The sequence below is a fragment of the Artibeus jamaicensis genome, unplaced genomic scaffold (assembly GCF_021234435.1).
Source record: "Artibeus jamaicensis isolate MK-2021 breed Jamaican fruit bat unplaced genomic scaffold, CSHL_Jam_final contig_332, whole genome shotgun sequence".
NCBI classification, from domain to species: Eukaryota; Metazoa; Chordata; class Mammalia; order Chiroptera; family Phyllostomidae; genus Artibeus; species Artibeus jamaicensis.
The window spans coordinates 25,412,501-25,433,518 of record NW_026521788.1 but is presented as its reverse complement, the minus strand read 5'-3'; the positions used below and the strand labels follow the sequence as shown (position 1 = coordinate 25,433,518).

General features: G+C 39.4%; 1 protein-coding gene across 2 annotated transcripts in view; it reads right to left on the bottom strand.

The window, feature by feature from the left end:
• The window catches only part of VCL (vinculin), a 106,895-nt gene that overhangs the window by 52,942 nt on the left and 32,935 nt on the right, over positions 1 to 21,018 (bottom strand). For both annotated transcript variants that reach the window (XM_037130631.2, XM_037130630.2), the window contains exon 2: positions 11,668 to 11,738. In XM_037130631.2, the coding sequence (XP_036986526.1) occupies positions 11,668 to 11,738 (71 nt within the window). The remainder of the gene's footprint in view (positions 1 to 11,667; positions 11,739 to 21,018) is intronic.

Sequence of the window (21,018 nt, the reverse complement as noted above, 5' to 3'; positions counted from 1 at the left end):
AATGTAATAAATCATCTTCGTGTGAGAAAAACTGTGGAAAACCAATTGTACCCAAATACCTTTAAAGTGACAAGGTCAAAGGTGAACTATGTAAAGTTTTGAGTGCTTACTCTAGATCACAAATGCAGCAAGTCACCTAGCAGATGTGAATGTTTATCTCACAGAAATTTGGTTATCTATGTGAAGAGACAAAAGCCTCTTGCCCTGACCAGTGTGGCTCAGTTGGTTGGAACGTTATCCCACACACCAAAAGGCTGCAGTTTCAATTCCTGGTCAGGGCACATACCTAGGCTGCGGTTCCATCCATGGTCAGGGAGCCTACAAGAAGCAACCAATCAATTGATGTTCCTCACATTGTTCTCTCTCTCTCTCTCTCTCTCTCCCTGCCCCCCACCTCTCTAAAAGCAATGGAAAAGTGTTCTCGGGTGAGAATTTAAAAGAAAAAAATCTCTTAAGACAGCCAAGAGAAAGGACTACAGAAAAAACTCATGTAAAAAAAAAACCCAAAACATTAGATTCACACATTGGCCCCAGACAACCAAAGTGCATTGAATGGTATGATCCAATAATTAATTCTAAAAAATGCTATTCTGAGTGAGCAATTTCACAAAAGACTGTCTAAAAATATTTACAAACTTCATCACAAATTATCTTGAACGTTAAAAATCATAAGCAAAAAAAAAGCTAAATGTAAAGCCTGGTAATCTAAAAACACAACACTACTACTTTAAGCCAAAAGAGATCTAAACTAAGAGTAAACATGTTTTAATCCTTTTCAACTCTCTTCTTTGTACGTGAATATCAACCAAGGTAAAATCATATAAATACATACTGTAATTGTGCTTGACTAATAAAGCTTAAGGGTTAAAACAAAACAATTTCCTAGAATATATGATTAATAGCAATCATGTAGATTGCCAATAGTACATACAGCCTTTCAGAGTATTTCAAGAACATCCTTTTATTCAATGGGCCTAGACATTACAGCATGTTTCAGAAACAGTCCAAGTGGTGAATCAGTCCAAGCTTTGATGACTTCAGGCAGCCTGTTCAGAAGAGCAGCACTGAGACAGAAAGTGGCAGCACTTTACAGTCCTAAACGATACTGTCATTTGCCTGCCATCAGACAAAGCGTATTATGCCCTTTTTGAAGGGTTCATGCCACAAAACTACCTCACAAGTGATGCCTTTTGATATGTTCAGATAATGAACACCCCTGGATAAGATCCCAGAACTGCCTTCTTTATCTATTTCTGCTCCACTGCAAAAATAAAATTAAATCCCACTGCACACTGCACAGCAATTTTTCTAAGGCAAACAGTTTGCCGTAAACATTTTTTAGCTACAAGGAATCACTTGGACACGAATCCACATGGATAGAAAATGAATCTGGATGGTGTGATACACAGCTCACTCGTCTTCACTGGCATGTGTTTCATCCCGTATTTGGCTAAGAATCTTCCTCAAAAACCACATTCACCTTGTCATTCTGCTGCTCAAGGGCTGCACAGCTTCTCTGCTGCCTAATGCCAGATTCCTCTACCTGGCTCTCAAGGGCTTTCATCACCTGACCCACCCTGCCTAAGTAAGCACAGTGCCAACCACCCCCAATGCCACTGCTCCTCTCCCCACGGGCCCCGTGACTGGCTCATGCCATTCATTCCATGAGGAGGATTTTTCTTTCTCCCCACAACTGTGCCCACCCAAAGCATTTTTCCTTTTCCCTACATCTCTCATCCCAAGTCCTACCGTCCTACATGAAGACTCTTTCTACTAGTCCTACCTACAATAACAGCACTCTTTCTCCAAGTTCCTACTATAAAGTTAGTCTTTATTACAGCTCTTCAATTGACAACTTCTTAAATTATTTTTTAACAATTTCTCTACAGCAGCAGTTTTCCATCTTTGTTCCTCCATGATACTGTACATGGAAGAATAAAACTCAAATAAGTGTATGACATACCCCCATGGATGTACCTGGGATCATGCACAATTTTCAGCCACGATAGCTATAATTCCACTAAACTCTCTCCTACTGGAGAAAGTATAATAAGCCCTGACTGATGTTGTTCAGGGGGTTGGGTGTCATCTTAAAAATAGAAAAAGTCACTGGTTCAATTCCAGGTCAGGGCACACGCCTGGGTTGTGGGCCAGGTCTCCTATTGGGGGTGTGCAAGAGGCAACCAATAGATGTTTTTCACCCACATCAATGTTTCTCTCCCTCTCCTTCTCCCTTCCTTACTTCTCTCTAAAAATAAATAAATAATTTTTTTTTTTAAAAAAAAGGCCCTGGCTGGTATAGCTCAGTGGACTGAGCACACGCCTGTGAACCAAAAGGTTGCTGGTTCAATTCCCAGTCAGGGCACATGTCTGTCTCTCCTTCTCCTTTCCTTTTCCTGTTTCTGAAAATAAATAAATAAAGTCTTTAAAAAATAAAATAAAATAAAAAAATAATAAAAGGACTTCTGGCCAAGATGGAGGCGTAGGTGGAAACAATGTGCCTCTTAGCACAACCAAGTTTAAAGACAACAAAGTTTTAGTAACAAAAATACAACCAAAACACAGAAAATTGAACTCTACGGAAGTCCAACAACAACGAACTGTTCAGCCAGACCAGTAAGAGGGGCAGAGCCAGCAGCAGACTGGGGTTGGGCAGGAGAGATCCACCAAACAGACCCAGGCACACAGGCAGCCGTTGGCAGATCCCAGGTGTGGGGTAGCAACGGGCGGATCAAGTGAGGGTGCAGGGCGGCTGGCTGACCACGGTCACACATTTGCGCGCAGATAAACCAGGCGAAGGAGCGAGCAATGACACAGACCACACAGGCCCCAGAAGCTTGTGGAAAGCAGCAGAGGGGACCACCATCACCCCTCTTTGACCCCACCACACATACAGCGTCACAACCCAGTGACTGAGTTGCCCCACCCTGGTGAACACCTAGGGCTCTGCCCCTCATATGTAACAGGCATGAACAGACCAAAACATTATGGCTCAAGAAGAACTCAAAGCCCCAGAGCCAATAACTCTAAGCAACGAAGAAATAGCCAACCCATCAGATGCACAGTTCAAAACACTGGTGATCAGGATGCTCACAGAATTGGTTGATTTTAGTCACAAATTAGAGGAACATATGAAGGGTAAACTAATTGAAATGAAGGAAAATGCACAGGGAACCAATAGTAATGGAAAGGAAACTGGGACTCAAATCAAAAGAGTAGACCAGAAGGGAGAGAAAAATGACCAAACAGAAAAGAATGAAGAAACAAAAATTCAAAAAAATGAGGAGACTCTTAGGAACCTCCAGGACATCTTTAAATGTTCCAACATCTGAATTAGAGGGGTACCAGAAGGGGAAGAGGAAAAGCCACGAGTGGAAAACTTACTTGAACAAATAATAAAGGAGAACTTCCCCAATCTGGCAAAGGCAATAGACTTCCAGGAAGTCCAGGAAACTCAGAGAGTCCCAAAGAAGTTGAATCCAAGAAGAAACACACCAAGGCACATCATAATTACATTAGCCAATATTAAAATGAAGGAGAGAATCCTAGAAGCAGCAAGAGAGAAGGGGACAGTCACCTACAAAGGAGTTCCCATCAGACTGTCAGCTGATTTCTCAAAAGAGACCTTACAGGCAAGAAGGGGCTGCAAAAGGCCTACATCCAAGATTGCTCTATCCAGCAAAGCTTTCATTTAGAATGGAAGGACAGATAAAGTGCTTCTCAGGTAAGATCAAATTCAAGGAGTTCATCACCACCAAGCCCTTATTATATGAAATGTTAAAGGGACTTATCTAAGAAAAAGAAGATAAAAAAGATGAACAGTGAAAGGACAGCAAACTCACAGTTATTAACAACCACACCTAAAACTAAAGCAAACTAAGAGGACAGCTAGATCAGGAGTGGAACCATAGAAATGAAGATCACATGGAGGGTTAGCAACAGGGGAGTGGGAGGAGGAGAAGGGGGGAGAAGGTACAGAGAATAAGTAGCATAGATGGTAGGTAGAAAATAGACAGGGGGGAGGGCAAGAATAGTATGGGAAATATAGAATCTAAAGAATTTGAGAGACATGGACATAAACTAAAGGTGTAGAAAGGTAGGGGAATGGTAGGGGAGGGGGGTGCAGGGTGGAGGGGAATGAAGGGGGGAATAGGACAACTGTAATGGCATAATCAATAAAATATATTCCAAAAAAAAGAACAAGAATAAAAGCCAGTGAGTATATTTTACCTCAGTGAAATTTAAAAGAAAAAAACCTAGAGATAAAAAATGGGAGGGGTGTTATTATACAAGTGACCTTGATTGAAGGCGCTCAATATACTTTTTTAGAAAAAGTAGAGCATTCATAAGCTTTGATACTTTATTACTATTAATATATGACATATAATATCTTACCAGTGATCACTCATAATACGCTGGTAAGAACTGCTATTCCATGAAATACTTAGCATGCTAAACACATAGAAAGCAATCATTAAATATTTAATTAACCAGTTAGTATGTCTAGCCCATTAATCAATCAACTGCACAGAAATATTACTGCTGTTGCTTAATGATGATGAATGACAATGATGCAAAAGCAAACATGGAGAACAGTAGCTGAATCTCTTATTGACAGTCTCTAAAGAAACAAATCCTTTCTTATAGGGTCAGTTTAACCAATTTTTAATACTATAGTACTCCTGAAGTCTAAAGATTGAGGCAGTTTCTATTGCAATTACCATGTAACCCTACACCTTTTGTGCAACAGTGTGGCTATTAATGCAATCTTGGGTAAAATTAGTAAATCATAAACTCTATCTGCCAGTGTAGTCGGGGATCAGATAACATTTGCTCCCCCAAAGGAAAAACCATCCTGTGACAATGCAAATCTTGCTCTATATTGCTCAAGCACTAGAAGTCCTTTGTCAACAGTTACAACTCAACTATATAATCTTTAACTGATATTAAACCATTCTCCAACACTCTAACATGCCCTTTATTGCCAGTCACACAATGATTTGACTCCGAGACACCCAAATCTTTAAAATGTCAAAAGTTCTGCAAATGTCATATCGTTCTCTAAAAAATATCTAAATATATCTAAATATATTTATATAGATAAATCAGATTGCTTAGTTATAAATTTATCTATAGACCACAAGTTCTGTTTTCTCTAGCCCAGACATTCTAACATTTGAGGAGTAGAGAATGATCTAAAAATAAATGTCTAAAACTTATTTTATTCTTTAGTGTTGCCAAAGCATACACTATTTAGAAATCCTTGTGAAACTGGATGACAGAGGCAGCTTCAGTCTATCATGCCCTAGAAACTGCCAAACATCAACCAAACAGCCCAAAAGAATGTCCTACTCAACAGTTCCAAGGATGTCATTAATTGCTCCCATCTGTTTCCCCTCTTTGTCCCCTCCCCCTCCCAGTCAGGGTATCTACTGAAGTTATTTTCTGCTTCATTTTGCATTCTAAAAAAAAAAAACCATTGGCAACCATTATGTTTTAAATTGCAGAATATTTCTATGCCCCCAAATCTGTTTGGCAACCACAGCCATATTGTTTTTGTACTCCAGGCTATTTTTCAGGTACCATTTCATAGTATAGCATATTAAGTCATATGCTTTTAAAACACTGCTCAGGAAATTTTTCAGTTATCATAACACAATATTTTCCTGACTCTCCAAGGAAACCCGTGTGTTCCCCATGGTATGATAAAGGTTAAAGCCTCTTTCATCCATTAACGATCCTTAAAAATAAATGATTCCCTTAAAAATTGCATAGTGATGATTTTCTAATTGTCATTTTTTTCTACATTTGTTGGCTAGAATTCCCCTCACCAACTAGGGCTCTTAGGCTGAAATAAAGTCTACACAGAAAAGGCAGGACAGTTACAATTTTTTGTGTGAGTGTGATGGGAACTTTTAAGATCCTTTAGCAACTTTCAAATCCAGAATATTGTTAACTATAGTCACCATGGTATATATACACTACATCCCCAGGACATTATCTTAAAACTGGACATCTGTACCTCTTCATTACCTTCACCAATTACACCCACCCCTAACTCCATGCCTCTGGCAAGTACCAATCTGTTTTCTTAATCTATGAGTTTAGGCTGTTTTTTTAAGATTCTACAATAAGTGAGATCACACACTACGTGTCTTTGACTGATTTTCACTTAGCATAGTGTACTCCAGGTCCATCCATGTTGTTGCAAATAGCAGGATTTCCTTCATTTTTATGGCTGAATAAAATTCCATTATACACATAAACACATACATACACATTTTCTTTATCCTTTCAGTCATTGATGAACCACTTAGGTTGTGTCCATGTTTTGGCTACTGTAAATAATGCTGTAATGAACATATAGGTACAGATATCTTTTTGAAATAGTGATTTCATTTATTTTGGATAAATGCCCAAAAATGGAATTGCTGGATCATATGGTAGTTCTACTTTTAATATGTGAAGAACCCTTAGAAAGGCAGGATAAATGCTTAATTCTTTTCTTCAAATTACCAATTACCAGAGTAAGGGGTTGGTGTCCTAGTTACCACCACCAGTGATCAAGTAAATTTTGTTTTGTTTTAAAGTTACCTACTTGTTAGAACATGTTTCACAACTATGCCAGACTCCTTAATTTTCTAAGTTCCCAAGGAAGCCTATAAGAACACATTGCATATTTCATGGGTATATCTCTGGAAGTGAGCAGAAATGAGTTTACTGAAAAAATTCATTTATTAATACTAATCAAGTAGTATTCATAGACTTGAATGTCAAGGCTGAAAGAACTTTCTGGACAGCCATCTAGTCCAACCTGACAGTCCAACTCCCTGTACACTATCTCACCATGCTCTGTATGTTCCAGGGGATGAGTGGCAAACAGGTGCAAGCTGGAGCTCTGAGATTAATGTAAGGTAAATGCAAGTTTAATGAAAATAAGTCTACTGACAGCAAAGGATTCCTCTTAATATTACCATAATGATAGAACAGCACATAAACTAGGCTCACCTTCGTTAGAGCTGGAAGGATCGTGGAAGTCAACAAGTTCAATGAAAGCAAGTCGAAAATAATACCCCCACAAAACAGGTTCTACAAGTAACAGATGTTTCTGGTACCTTACTTTCCTGACACATGAACATTTTGTGGAATTAACAGAAACAGAGTTCTGTAGAAACACCCACTCAAGTTATTCAGAAGTAAGACATCAATATGGGTACAAATTTGCATCTATTCAGTGAAAATAATAGAACATAAGGAAGATAAAAATAAACACTTCTCGCTTTATTTAAAAGTGTAATATATAACATACTTTCAGAAAACTGCACAAAACATATGTATAATAAGTATAAAAAAACAACCACCCAACACTAAGTCAACACTATAAGTCAAAACAACTCAACACTTTAAGTCAAGAAATAGAACACTTTATAAGACCCCATGTGCTTTTATCCCTGCGTATAACCCTCTTCTTTCTTCCCAGAGATACCATTACATTGACTTTTATGAGTATTGTTTCCTTACTCATCTTTATCATTTTACCAAATAAAGAGACATCCCTAATAACACAGTTTATTTCTACAATTTCTCTGAACTTTAAATAAATGGAACCTCCCAGGCTGGTATGGCTCAGTAGACTGAGTGCCGGCCTGCAAACCAAAAGGTCACTGATTCAATTCCCAGTCACGGCAAAGGCCTGTATTTTAGGCCAGGTCCCCAGAAGGGGGCACAAGTGAGGCAACCACACAATGATGTTTCTCTACCCTTTTCTCTCTCCTTTCCCTTCTTTCTAAAAATAAAAATGAATAAAATATTTTAAAATATATTTTATTGATTATACTACTACAGTTGTCCCATTTCCCCCCTTCATTCCCCTCGACCCTGAATACCCTCTCCCACCCACATTCCCCCCACTTACTTCATGCCCATGTGTCTTAAGTTCTTTAGCTTTTACATTTCCCATACTATTCTTGCTCTCCTCCTATTTTCTACCTACCGTCTATGCTACTTATTCTCTGTAACTTTTCCTCCTCTCTCCTCCTCCCACTCCCGTTGCTATCCTTCCCTGTGATCTCCATTTCTGTCTTTCTGTTCCTGTTCTAGTTGTTTGCTTAGCTTCTTTTTGTTTTGGGGTATGGTTGTTAATGACTGTGAGTTTGCTGTCATTTTACTATACATGTTTTTTATCTTCTTTTTCTTAGATAAGTCCCTTTAATATTTCATAAAATAAGGGCTTGGTGATGATGAACTCCTTTAACTTGACCTTATCTGGGAAGCACTTTATCTGTCCTTCCATTCTATATGAAAGCTTTGCTGGACAGAGCAAGCTTAGATATCGGTCCTTGCCTTTCATGACTTGGAATACTTCTTTCCAGCCCCTTCTTGCCTGTAAGGTCTCTTTTGAGAAATCAGCTGACAATCTTACGGGAATTCCTTTGTAGGTAACTATCTCCTTTTCTCTTGCTGCTTCTAGGATTCTCTCCTTCATTTTTATATTGGCTAATGTAAGTATGATGTGCCTTGGTGTGTTCCTCCTTGGGTCCACCTTCTTCGGGGCTCTCTGGGCTTCCTGGAAGTCTATTTCCTTTGCCAGATTGGGGAAGTTCTCCTTTATTATTTGTTCAAATAACTTTTCCACTTGTTGCTCTTCCTCTTCCCCTTCTGGCATACCTATAATTCGGATGTTGGAATGTTTTAAAGATGTCCTGGGGGTTCCTAAGCCTCTCCTCATTTTTTTTGAATTCTTGTTTCTTCATTCTTTTCCGTTTGGTTGTTTCTTCCTTCTGGTCCACTCCACTGATTTGAGTCCCAGTTTCCTTCCCATCACTATTAGTTCCCTGTGCATTTCCCTTTATTTCACTTAGTGTAGCCTTCATTTTTTCATCTAATTTGTGACCAAATTCAACCAATTCTGTGAGCATCCTGATCACCAGTGCTTTGAACTGTGCATCTGATAGGCTGGCTATCTCTTGGTTGCTTAATTGTATTATTTCTAGAGCTTTGACCTGTTCTTCCCTTTCAGCCATTTTTTTTTGTCTTGGCACACCTGTTACATAGTAAGGGGTGGAGCCTTAGGTGTTCACCAGGGAGGGGCAACCCAGGTCCCTGTGTTGTTGACGCTGTATGTGGGGGCAGAGTCCAAGAGGGAACAGTGGCCCTTTCTCAGCTCTCTGTTGCACCTCAGTCCCTTTTGCCACTTCCCCCAAGCAAACTGGACCTTTCTGGTGCTGATTCCTGGGTGGGTGGGCTTGTGTGTGTTCTAGAACCCTGTGGGTCTCTCCAATGAACTCTCCTGTGAGGCCAGGAGTACCTCCCTGCACCTCAACACCCACAGGTATTTTCAATCAGTGTTTTGAGGCTTTATTTCCCAGCACTGGGACCCTGGGTTGCAAGGTCTGTCTCACTCCCTAGTTATCTGCACACAAATGTTGGACCACCCAGTCAGTAAGCCTCCTTGCTCTAGGTGCCCCACTTCTCAATTGCCACCTTGCTGGGTCTCCCCATTGCCACCCTGTGCCCGGGTTCCGCCCACTGCATCTTGCGTGCCCAGGGTGCCTTGCACACCCGGTGTCACTGCTTCCTGTGCCACAATCCCTCTCCGCTCAGCTGCCTAACTATGCCCCACCTACAGGTCTGGATGAATGTGTCTATTTCAGCTCCTTGGCTGTCTGACTTACACATAGTTCAATTTTCTGTCATTTCTGGTTATTCTGTTTCTAAATTTTTGTTGTCCTTATTTTGGTTGTGGGAGGAGACACAGTGTGTCTACCTACGCCTCCATCTTGGCCAGAAGTCTGAAGAAAATCTTTTTTAAAACTTTTTTAAACTTTAAAAAAATTTAAATTCAATTAAAAAATAAATAAGTAAATAAATGGAACCTAACTACCTATTAGCTATCAATAATTCATTCATATCCCTTAATTATTTGAGATTCATTTCTTTTTTTTCTTAATTGAGGTGGAATTCATTTAACATAAAATTAATCATTTTAAAGTGAAAAATTATAATTCCTTTATTACTGTATTAATATTCAAGTTTATGAATACACTACGATTATTTTTATCCATACTAGTACAGATAGACCAGTGGGGATCATCAAGAATAATCTCAATATTGATATTTTTGTATATGGAGCTTAGTGTACATGGGCATAAGTTTATCTAGGAAACATACCTGGGAGTGGATTTTCCTATCTCCTACTTTATAATTGCCAAACTTCTTTTTCAAAGCGGCTGCACCAATTTATACTCCCAACAGCAGTTTATGAGAGCTCCAGTTGCTCCACATCCGCATCAGAACTTCTTAATTTAGGGGCTTATAATGGCAAATTTGCATTTCTCCAATAAATGATGAGATAGAGTACCTTTTAGAGGTTTACTGGCCATTTGGATTTCCTTTCTTTAGAAGTGCCTGTTCAAAGTCTTTGCCCCTTTTTTTATCTCATCCTTTTTTTTCCCTTAAACATGACATGAGAAATTATTGGTTGCCTGCAACACATGCCCCAACAGGGAATCAAACCTGCGCCTCAGGCACCCTGGCTGGTGTAGCTCAGTGGATTGAGCACGGGCCTGAGAAGCAGAGGGTTGCTGGTTTGGTTCCCAGTCAGGGCACATGCCTGGGTTGCAGGCCAGGTCCCCAGTGGGGACACATGAGAGGCAACCACACATTGATGTTTCTCTCCCACTCTTTCTCCTTCCCTTCCCCTGTCTCTAAAAAATAAATAAATAAAATGGTTTGTTTTTTTTTTAAACTTGCACCCCAGGCATGTGCCCTGACTGGGAAACAAACCATCAGCACTTTCGTGTACAGGATGACACTCTGGCCACACAGGCCTGGACTGGTTATCTCATTCTTAGTGACTTATAGAGGTTCTACTTTTTAAAAAAAATTATATTATGCATTAGTCTTTTACTTAGGACTTTACTACCATATAGAACAAAGCCATTAATCAAAGACAATGTAATCAAGAACCTGGGAGTTTTTTTTAAATCCTCACTAGGGATATGTTTTATCAATTTTAGAGCAGGGGGGTGGGGAGAAACAAACATCGATATGAGAGAGAAACTTTGATTTGTTGCCTCCTGTATGTGCCCTAACTGGGGATCAAATCTGCACTTAATTATGTGCTGTCACCTGAGATGAAACCTTTTGGTGTATAGAACCGTGCTCCAACCCACTGACTCACCTGGACAGGGCCCTGGGAAGTTTTTAATTAAAACTTACAATCTCTACTTTTATGCAGGATAGGCCAAAAGGTCTGAAAATTACTTGTAGGAGAATCAGGTGACATACAAATATACCTCAAATTTAAAATGCTACTGAAATGCAGTAATTTTTTAGAAGTTATCCCCTTATCTCCAAGCAAGACTGTTTATGTACAATTCAAATTCATGCATGAAAAGATCAGAATGTTTCTGAATCCATTCCACTTTGGAAAACAAAACTCGAAAGTCAAGGTTTTATTATAAATAATGATGTTAAAAATGCCTAACACCAATGAATAAAATCAACAGTAGGAAAGCTAAGTGTTAAAAGGTGAAAAATTGAAATTTCAATTGTTAACACAGCCTTATACTTAAAAAATAAATAAAAGTTTCTCCTGGATCAGTTACTTTTCTTTCCTAAGAGAATTATTATGCTTGGCAACAAAAGAATATTTTAATTACTCACTTAATAAATGCTGGTGGCATATCTCTCTTCAAAATCTGATCCTCAGTGGTTTGAACAGTCTCTTTTCCAACCTACAGAGAAAAAAAAATTCACAATTCAAATATAAATTCTGACTTTTTTTAAACTTTTTTGTTTAAATCTCAGGCTTTTAAACTATTACTTAAACATATTTATAACATACAGTTTAGAGTAAATCTATCCTGGAAGTTTCTAATTCAAAAAATATTCCTGGCTACTTCTCCTATATATGCTTCCATAACATACTTGGATAACAACTTGAAGTATAAACAAATGTATTAATCATTCTCCAGAGTAATTAATTTTGAAGGCATCATTGAGCACAGTAAGAAAAAAGAAAAATTCATCATCAAGAATATATATGTGTGATATGTGCATGTTTGACTGACAAACTGCTACATTTCTAAAAAAAACACTTCAACTACATGAATCAAGTTGGATGGACTAAAATGTCTATACAGAAAAAAACATGTGTTACTGCACTAAGAAAAATATGTGAAGGAATTATGACTCTGAAACTAGAAACCAAAAATGAAAATATACTACTTTACTTGTAATCAACACATTTTTCCCTACTAACAAAGCAAGTTAAAAAGAAAAAATATATATAAATGCTACAATGTAATACTTTTATATCCTGCTGGTGGCAATATAAATTGGAATATCTTTAGACAATCATTTGTTACTGTGTGTTAAGAAACATAAAAAAATGTCATTATCTGTCTAAGAGTTCCATTTATGAGAATATACCCTATAAGCAATAATATTAAATGTGGTAACAACAATATTCATGAAAGTATTCACTATCACATTGTTTATGAAAGCTAAAACATTTTTAAAATAATAAGGAACATTTACGTGAATTAAGATATATCTTTAGATTTGAGTATTATGGGGCTATTAAAACAATGGTTATAAAGACTCAGTCGACTTCTTGCAAAGATGGAGGCATAGGTAGACATACTGTGCCTCCTCAAACAACCAAAAGAAGGACAACAATTTAAAACAAAAAATAAACAGAACTGACAGAAAAATCGAACAGTATGGGAAGTCTAACAACCAAGGAGTTAAAGAAAAAACACTCATCCAGACCAGCAGGAGAGGCGGAGGTGGGAAGCTGGGTGGACAGGACACGTGGAAAGGTAACAGCTGGAGGACCAGGGAGGGCAAAGCTGAGGCTGGAGGGTAAGGCGGCAGCTGGTGGACCTGGTAAGGTGGCAGATTGTGGACTGAGCAGTCTCACATTCCTGTGCAGATTAACCAGGAGGAACAACTGGGGAGCACAACCCAGGGTTCCATAAAGCCACAAAACACTGATTGAAAACACCTGTGGGGCTTAAAGTGGCTGTGGAAGAAACTCCCAGCCTCGCAGAGAGTTCATTGTAGAGATCAAAGGGGTCCTAGAATGTACACAAGCCCACCCACCCAGTAATCAGCACCAGAAGGGCCCAATTTGATTGTGGGTAGTGGGGAAAGTGACTGAAAACTGGCAGAGAGCAGAACACGTACCATTGTTCCCTCTTGGACCCTCACATACAGCATCACAACACAGGCACCTGGGTTTTCCCTCCCTGGTGAACACCTAAAGCTCCGCCCCTTACCATGTAACAGGTGCAACAAGACAAAAAAATGGCCCAAATGAAAGAACAGATTAAAGCTCTAGAAAAAAATACAACTAAGTGACAAAGAGGTAGCTAGCCTATCAGATGCACAGTTCAAAACACTGGTAATCAAGATGCTCACAGAATTGGTTGAATATGGTCATAAATTAGATTTAAAAAATGAAGGCTATGCTAAGTGAAATAAAGGAAAATGTAGAGGGAACCAATACTTAAGGGAAGGAAACCGTGTGGACCAGACAGAAGAAAGAAACATTCAACCAGAACAGAATGAAGAAACAAAAATTCAAAAAATGAGGAGAGGCTTAGGAACCCCCAGGACATCTTTAACATTCCAACATCTGAATCATAAGAGTACCAGAAGAAGAAGAACAAGAAATGGAAAACTTATTTGAAAACATAATGAAGAAGAACTTCCCCAATCTGGCAAAGGAAATAGACTTCCAGGAAGTCCCGGAAGCTCAGAGAGTCCCAAAGAAGATGGACCCAAGGAGGTACACACCAAGGCACATCATAATTACATTACCCAAGATTAAAGATAAGGAAAGAATCTTAGAAGCAGCAAGAGAAAAGGAGATAGTGACCTAAAAAGGAATTCCCGTAAGATTGTCAGCTGATTTCTCAAAAGAGACCTTACAGGCAAGAAGGGGCTGGAAAGAAGTGTTCTAAGTCATCAAAGGCAAGGACCAACATCCAAGATTGCTCTATCCAGCAAAGCTTTCATTTCAAATGGAAGGACAGATAAAGTGCTTCCCAGATAAGGTCAAGTTAAAGGAGTTCATCATCACCAAGCCCTTATTTTATGAAATGTTAAAGGGACTTATCTAAGAAAAAGAAGATAAAAAATATGAACAGTAAAATGACAGCAAACTCACAGTCATTAACAACTGAACCTAAAACAAAAATGAAAACAAACTAAGTAAACAACTGGAACAGAAACAGAACCACAGAAATGGAGATCACATGGAGGGCTTTTGGTGGGGGAGTAGGAGGGTGAGAGAGGGAAGAGGTACAGAGAATAAGAAGCATAAATTGTAGGTGGAAAATAGACAGGGGGAGGTTAAGAATGGTATGGGAAATGTAGAAGCCAAAGAACTTATATGTTATGACCCAAGGACATGAACTAAGGGGGGGAATGGTGGGGAGGGGGTGTGCAGGGTAGAGGGGAGTGAACAGGGGAATATGGGACAACTGTAATAGCATAATCAATAAAATATATTTTAAAAAACTCAAAAAACCCTCAGCCTATGGGAAAATTTATGACATTGTATTTTATTAAAAGGAAAAATAAAAATAATAAATATACTATGATTAAAACAAACCAAATTCCACATGTATAAGGCAAAACAGTGAAAGAATATAAAACAATATGTTAACATATTTTGGTTTTATTAATTCTTGGGAAAATTTCAAGTGAATTTGTATCTATATTTTTTATTCTCTAACTTTTTAAAATGTGAATGTAGAATTTTTTAATTAAAATACTAATACTAAAATGTCACTCTGGGTTTCTTAGGTACAACTATTTCTTACCTAATAATTTTAGTAATTATCTGTTATTTTATAGAAATCTTCTAAATGGTAATGGGCCAAAAATTTTAAAATACTGAAATATTAAAAGCCGTGCTTACCAGATTTTGTATATGTGCATATGTTTTTATTATACCACAAATGTTGCACATACTCACTTTTTTCAAAATTATTCCTATGTAGGACTTTGATGTCAATTTTTCTTTCACTATATGACATCTTGTAAAACATTACAGAAGAAGTAAACTTTAAATAGTAAGTGGTGAACATTCACTAATTCTATCAAAACAAAGCTACTACCTAAGAGAATGAAACCATAAACATAAACTCATTTTTAATGCAGAAATCTGAAATTTTCTAAACTCAGAATGGAAAGTATCTCAGACTTCCGCCAAGATGGAGGCATAGGTGGATATCCGTGCCTTCTCACACAACCAAGTTTAGAGACTACTAAATATTAGCAACAGAAAACACAGCCGGAACACAGAAAATTGAACTTTTCGGAAGTCTGTTAACAACAAATTCTTCAGTCTGACGGTAAGGGGCGAAACCAGCAGCTGGTGGAGCGGGGTTGCACAGGAAAACTCGGTCAGCCGAACTCAGGCGCACGGAATCCAGGCGCAGGGTTGGACCTAGTGAGCGACCGCGGGGAAACAGCGAGGGAGCAGGGCTGCGGGTTGACTGTGGTTGCGCATTTGTGCGCAGATAGACAAGCGAGGGAGTGGGCGAATGGACCAGGACCCAGCCGGTCCCCGCGGAAAGCGGCAGGGAGGGCGCCGCCATTTCCCTGCTCTGACCCCACCTCCACATACAGCGTCATAACCCAGCGACTCTGAGTGGCCCTGCCCTGGTGAACCACCTAAGGCTCTGCTCCTCACCCAGCAGTGCAAAACAGCAGAGGGTGCCGCCATTTCCCCGCTCTGACCACGCCCCCAAATCCAGCTTCACAACCCAGCAACCTGGGAGTCCAAGGCTCCGTCCCTCACACTTAAAGGGCGCGAACAGACCAAAAATGGCTCAAGAAGATCTCAAAGCCCCAGAGCCTATAAATCTAAGCGATGAAGAAATAGCAAAACTCTCAGATGCACAGTTTAAAATGCTGGTGATCAGGATCCTCACAGAACTGGTTGATTATAGCCACAAATTAGACAAATATATGAAGGCGAAACTAATTGAAATGAATGGAATTGCACAAGAAACCAATAGCAATGAAAAGGAAACTGGGACTCAAATCAATGGAGTGGACCAGAAGAAAGCAAATAATGGCCAAACAGGAAAATATGAAGAAACAAGAAATCAAAGAAGTGAGGAGAGTCTTAGGAACCTCCAGGACATCTTTAAACGCTCCAACATCCGAATTATAGGGGTACCAGAAGGGGGAAAGGAACAGCCACCAGTGGAAAACTTATTTGAACAAATAATAAAGGAGAATTTCCCCAATTTGGCAAAGGAAATAGACTTCCAGAAAATCCGGGAAGTTCAGAGAGTCCCAAAGAAGTTGGACCCAAGAAGGAACACATCAAGGCACATCATCATTACATTAGCCAAGATTAAAATGAAGGAGAGAATCCTAGAAGCAGCAAGAGCTGAGGGGACAGTCACCTACAAAGGAGTCCCCATCAGACTGTCAGCAGATTTCTCAAAAGAGACCTTACAGGCAAGAAGGGGCTGGAAAGAGGTATTCCAAGTCATGAAATCCAAAGACCTACAACCAAAATTGCTCTATCCAGCAAAACTTTCATTTAGAATGGAAGGACAGATAAAGTGCTTCTCAGATAAGATGAAATTCAAGGAGTTCATCATCACCAAGCCCTTATTATATGAAATGTTAAAGGGACTTATCGAAGAAAAAGAAGTTAAAGAAACATGAACAGTGAAAGGACATCAAACTCACAGTTATTAACAACCACACCTAAAACAAAAGCAAACTAAAAGGACAGCTAGATCAGGAGTGGAGACATAGAAATGAAGAGCTCAAGGAGGGTTAGCAACAGGGGAGTGGGAGGAGGAGAAGGGGGGAGAAGGTACAGAAGATAAGTAGCGTAGACAGTAGTTAGAAAATAGATGGGGGGGCAAGAATAGCATGGGAAATATAGAATCTAAAGAACTCGAGACACACTGTCATAAACTAAAGGGGGAGTAATGGTGGAGACGGAGGAGGTAGGGTGGAGAGGAATGAAGGGGGGAATAGAACAAGTGTAACAGCATAATCAATAAAAAAATTTTTTAAAAATGGAAAGTATCTCAATCCTACTATTTATACCATTTAAATTTTTATTGAATTTAAAGAAAAAAAGTAATTAAGAAAAATCCCTAAATGCACAGTAAAACAGCTGAAGAAACACAACAAACTACTCTCAGGGATTACAAATCATGCATAAGTTAATGAATATGAGTTTTTTCACTCAAGTTAATAGCTCAGAAAGAGCAACACACATATACCACTGAGTACTAGCCAGTGCTTTTGTAGACAATAGACTGTCTGTATCATAATAAAAGCCTTTTAAGTCAGCAGCTTGTGCTGCAGAGTTTTTCAGATCAAAACATGACAGAATATTTCCAGACGTATTATTCACTACATTCCCCGACTAAAATCAACCATTCAAAAAGCTGTGGGCCTTGATTTCATGAAATAAAAAAAAAATGATGTTCAGCAACAAAGTCACTAGTTCATACTAATATAAAGGGCCTAAATGTTAGTCGCATTTAGATACATGGAGTGTCCTTTTATTTTCGACATGAAGCAGAAGATAGCATAGGCAGAACTCTGAGACCACACTGCTGTTACTGGCAAGCATCTAGCATCCTGGTTGCCAGGAAATGCCTTTATCACTTAGGCAGAATAAACAGTGAACCAAAGAAGGAAGGAGGAATGTCTCACACGCCAACTCAGTAGTCCTAAGCCTGGTCTGATAATATTGCCAGGTGTTTCAACATCATGAGAAACACTATGCTAGCAAGAAAGAAGGGAAGTCCTTGAAATTCTATGTAGCGTTTCCACTATCTGAGAAAGAAAGCCCTGAAACTGTGCTTTCATCCCAGGGCCTAGAATGCAGGACAGGGTCCACGGTGCCCAAAGAAGAAGCCCATAATACAAGTTTGGTTATTGTCTACCTCTGGTCACTATCTGTTTTACAAGGGAGCCCCTAATGCTTACAGATAGAGCCCATAAATAACTCTGGAAAGTGCTCCAATTTTAATTAACTGCCTCCTGTCATATATTTGTTTTACAACAAGATGAACAAATGGAGTTTGGAGCAAGATAAGGATTCGGGTTAACAGACCCACACACATATCTAAGTTTAGGTAGTCAAACGCCCTCCCAGGAAAGCTGGCATCACATTTACTCGTTAATCAATCTGTAACTTTTTTCTCCTATCCCACCAACCATGTAAGTCCTCAGAACAAAGGACTTACTCTCTCTCGGGAGCTTGCGATGCTCTTGGCTCTCTGGCCACCCGGCCTCAGGCCACCCGAGGGCTTGCCACCTGGTCTCCAGCCACTCTTACTTTTGCCGCCCTGCTTTGCCCTCAAACTTTGACTTTTACCCCCCACTCTAGCTAGTCCCATCTTCTTCCGTGGGAACAGATCACTATAAACAGACTGCACACTACTAGATTTGCCGATCTGTAATTCTTTACATGTGTCAGCAAGAAGAACCAGGTCTCCCCTGTCGACAGACACACACACATACACAGAGAAGGGAGGGGGGTGGAATTCCTCTTATGGCTTCTTGAGTAAGTATTCATTTATTGAGTTTTATTAAACACACTCCAGCCACTGTTGTAGGTACTAGGATAGTACAGGGAATAAATATAAGTTTTCTGCCATTGTAGAACCTATAATCTAGTAGGAATAGACAGAGAGTGTGCAAGTAAATAAATAAATATACAAGATCATTGCAAACAATGGTAAGGATGATGCTATAAAAAGTAGAGCAGATGCCCTGGCTGGTGTGGCTCAGTGAATTGACTGCCAGTCTGAGAGTCAAAAGGTTGCTGGTTCGATTTCCAGTCAGGGCACATGCCTGAGTTTTGGGCCAGGTCCCCACGTGGAGGTGTGTGAATGGCAAGTGATTGATGTATCTCCCACACACTGATGTTTCTCTCCCTCTCTCTCTCCCTCCCTTCCCCTCGCTCTTAAAATATCTAAATACTTTTTTTTAAGAGTAGAGTAGAAGGAGCCTCGCTTAAAAGGAATAAGCAACGAAGGCTTCTCTGAGGAAGTGCCTTTGAAGCTGAGACAGAATCACTCATGCAAGAGCTTGAAAAGAACAATCCCAGAGAGAGAAGTGTGGGGGCAGGGTGGGCATGGCAGCATGAGTGCTATGGCAGGAAAGTTTGGGTGTATTCAGGCCAGAGTGGCTGAATCTCACTGAGGAGGAAGGTATAGTGACGAGGTTGGGTGAGAAGGCAAAAGCCAGATCACAAAGAAGCTTTTAGGCCAGGTTAAGTTGTTTGGAACCTTTCTAAGTTCAGTAGGAAGCAGGGGCGCTAAACAAGAGATTGACATGATCTGATTTTGTTTTTAAATGGTCATTGTGCCTGTTATATGAAGAAGTGATTTTAGCAGGTGAGGGTAAACAGGGTATCCAGTTAGGAGGCTAATGCAGTCATCCAGGATAGGGCTGACAGTGTCTTAAAACAAGTCATTCTGGTGGAAATGGAGACTTACTTCTTTTGGAAGCAGACAGAATTAACAGGACTTGCTCTTGGACTGATTGGGGGAGAAGTTGCAGAATAGACTGAGGGACAGAAAGAAATACCTTTTTCAAAAGCAGCAGTGCTAGAAGACTGATATGGCAAAGATTTATCATGAAAAGATAAAACGATCGGTAAATACACCAGGCAAAACCATTAAGACAAATATTCTGACATGGGCAGAGATAATTATTAAAGAATGAATTTCAATGAATTACTTTATATCTCTCTTGTAAGGGGAAAACAGGTGGGGAAAGAGAAATAGATAATAGAGACATATTTAACGGCTACCTATCTAAAAGCTATTTTTAAGTATTCAAGTGATGGGCACTAAATCTGACTTACTACTTCTAAACTGCATTCATACTTACAGTGACACTTTCCAAAAATGCTCTGATCTTCAGTATGCTCAGTCTAGAATCAGGTCAGGTACAATGAATGGTCCCATATTTAAGGCACAACACAGAAAACACAACAATGTAGAATGACTGCCATTGTCACTTGGGGGGTTCATTTTTGGTAATGCTATCCAACAGAACTTTCTGTTATAATGGAAATGTTCTACTTAAACTGTGCTACCCAGTACAGTAGCCATTAGCCACACTTGGCTATTGAGTACCTGAAATGTGGCTAGTGCAACTGTGGAACCAAACTTTTATTGTTATTTAATTTTAATTAATTTAAATTTTTTTAATTAAAACTTTTTTTTACACTTTTAGGTTCACAGCAAAATTGAGGGGACGGTACAGAGATTTCCCATACACCTCCTGCCCCCACATGCCAATAGCCCTCCCCGTTATTTAACATCCCCCACTGGAGTGGTATACATCACAGTTGATGAACCTACCATGGACACATCATAATCAGCAAAGTTCATAGTTTACATTACAGTTCACTCTTGGTGTTGTATATTCTATGAGTTTGACAAATACACTCATATAATGACATGTATCCATCACTATGGTATCATGCAGAGAATTGCCCTAAAATTCCTGTGCTCTGCCTATTCATCCCTCCCTGCCCCCAAACCCCTGGCAACCAGTGCTATTTTTACTGTCTCATAGTCTTGCCTTTTTCAGAATATCATATAGTTGAAATCGTATAGTATGTAGCCTTTTCAGATTGGCTTTTCTCAATTAATTTTAATTTTAATTGCCACTTGTGGCTAGAGGCTACCTTATTAGACAGCTCAGGTCTCTGGGACTTTGCCTCCAAAAGCTGATTTACCTGCCTCCAGATTCCTCCTTCTCCTTCTAACACACTCTTCACACAGCTGCTAAATTAATCTTCCTTTTTGCTTTTGCTACGTGGTATCTTCACCAAAAAGTAAAAATAAACATAAATTTTAAAAAGGGAGCTAGGCCTGGAGTGGTGAAAGTTGCCAGGTAGAGAAGAAAGAGATTAGACAGCCCAAGCAGAAAAAGGGACACAGGCAAAGGCTTGGGTGTGTTTGAGCATGTGACTAACTTGACAAGAAAGACAGA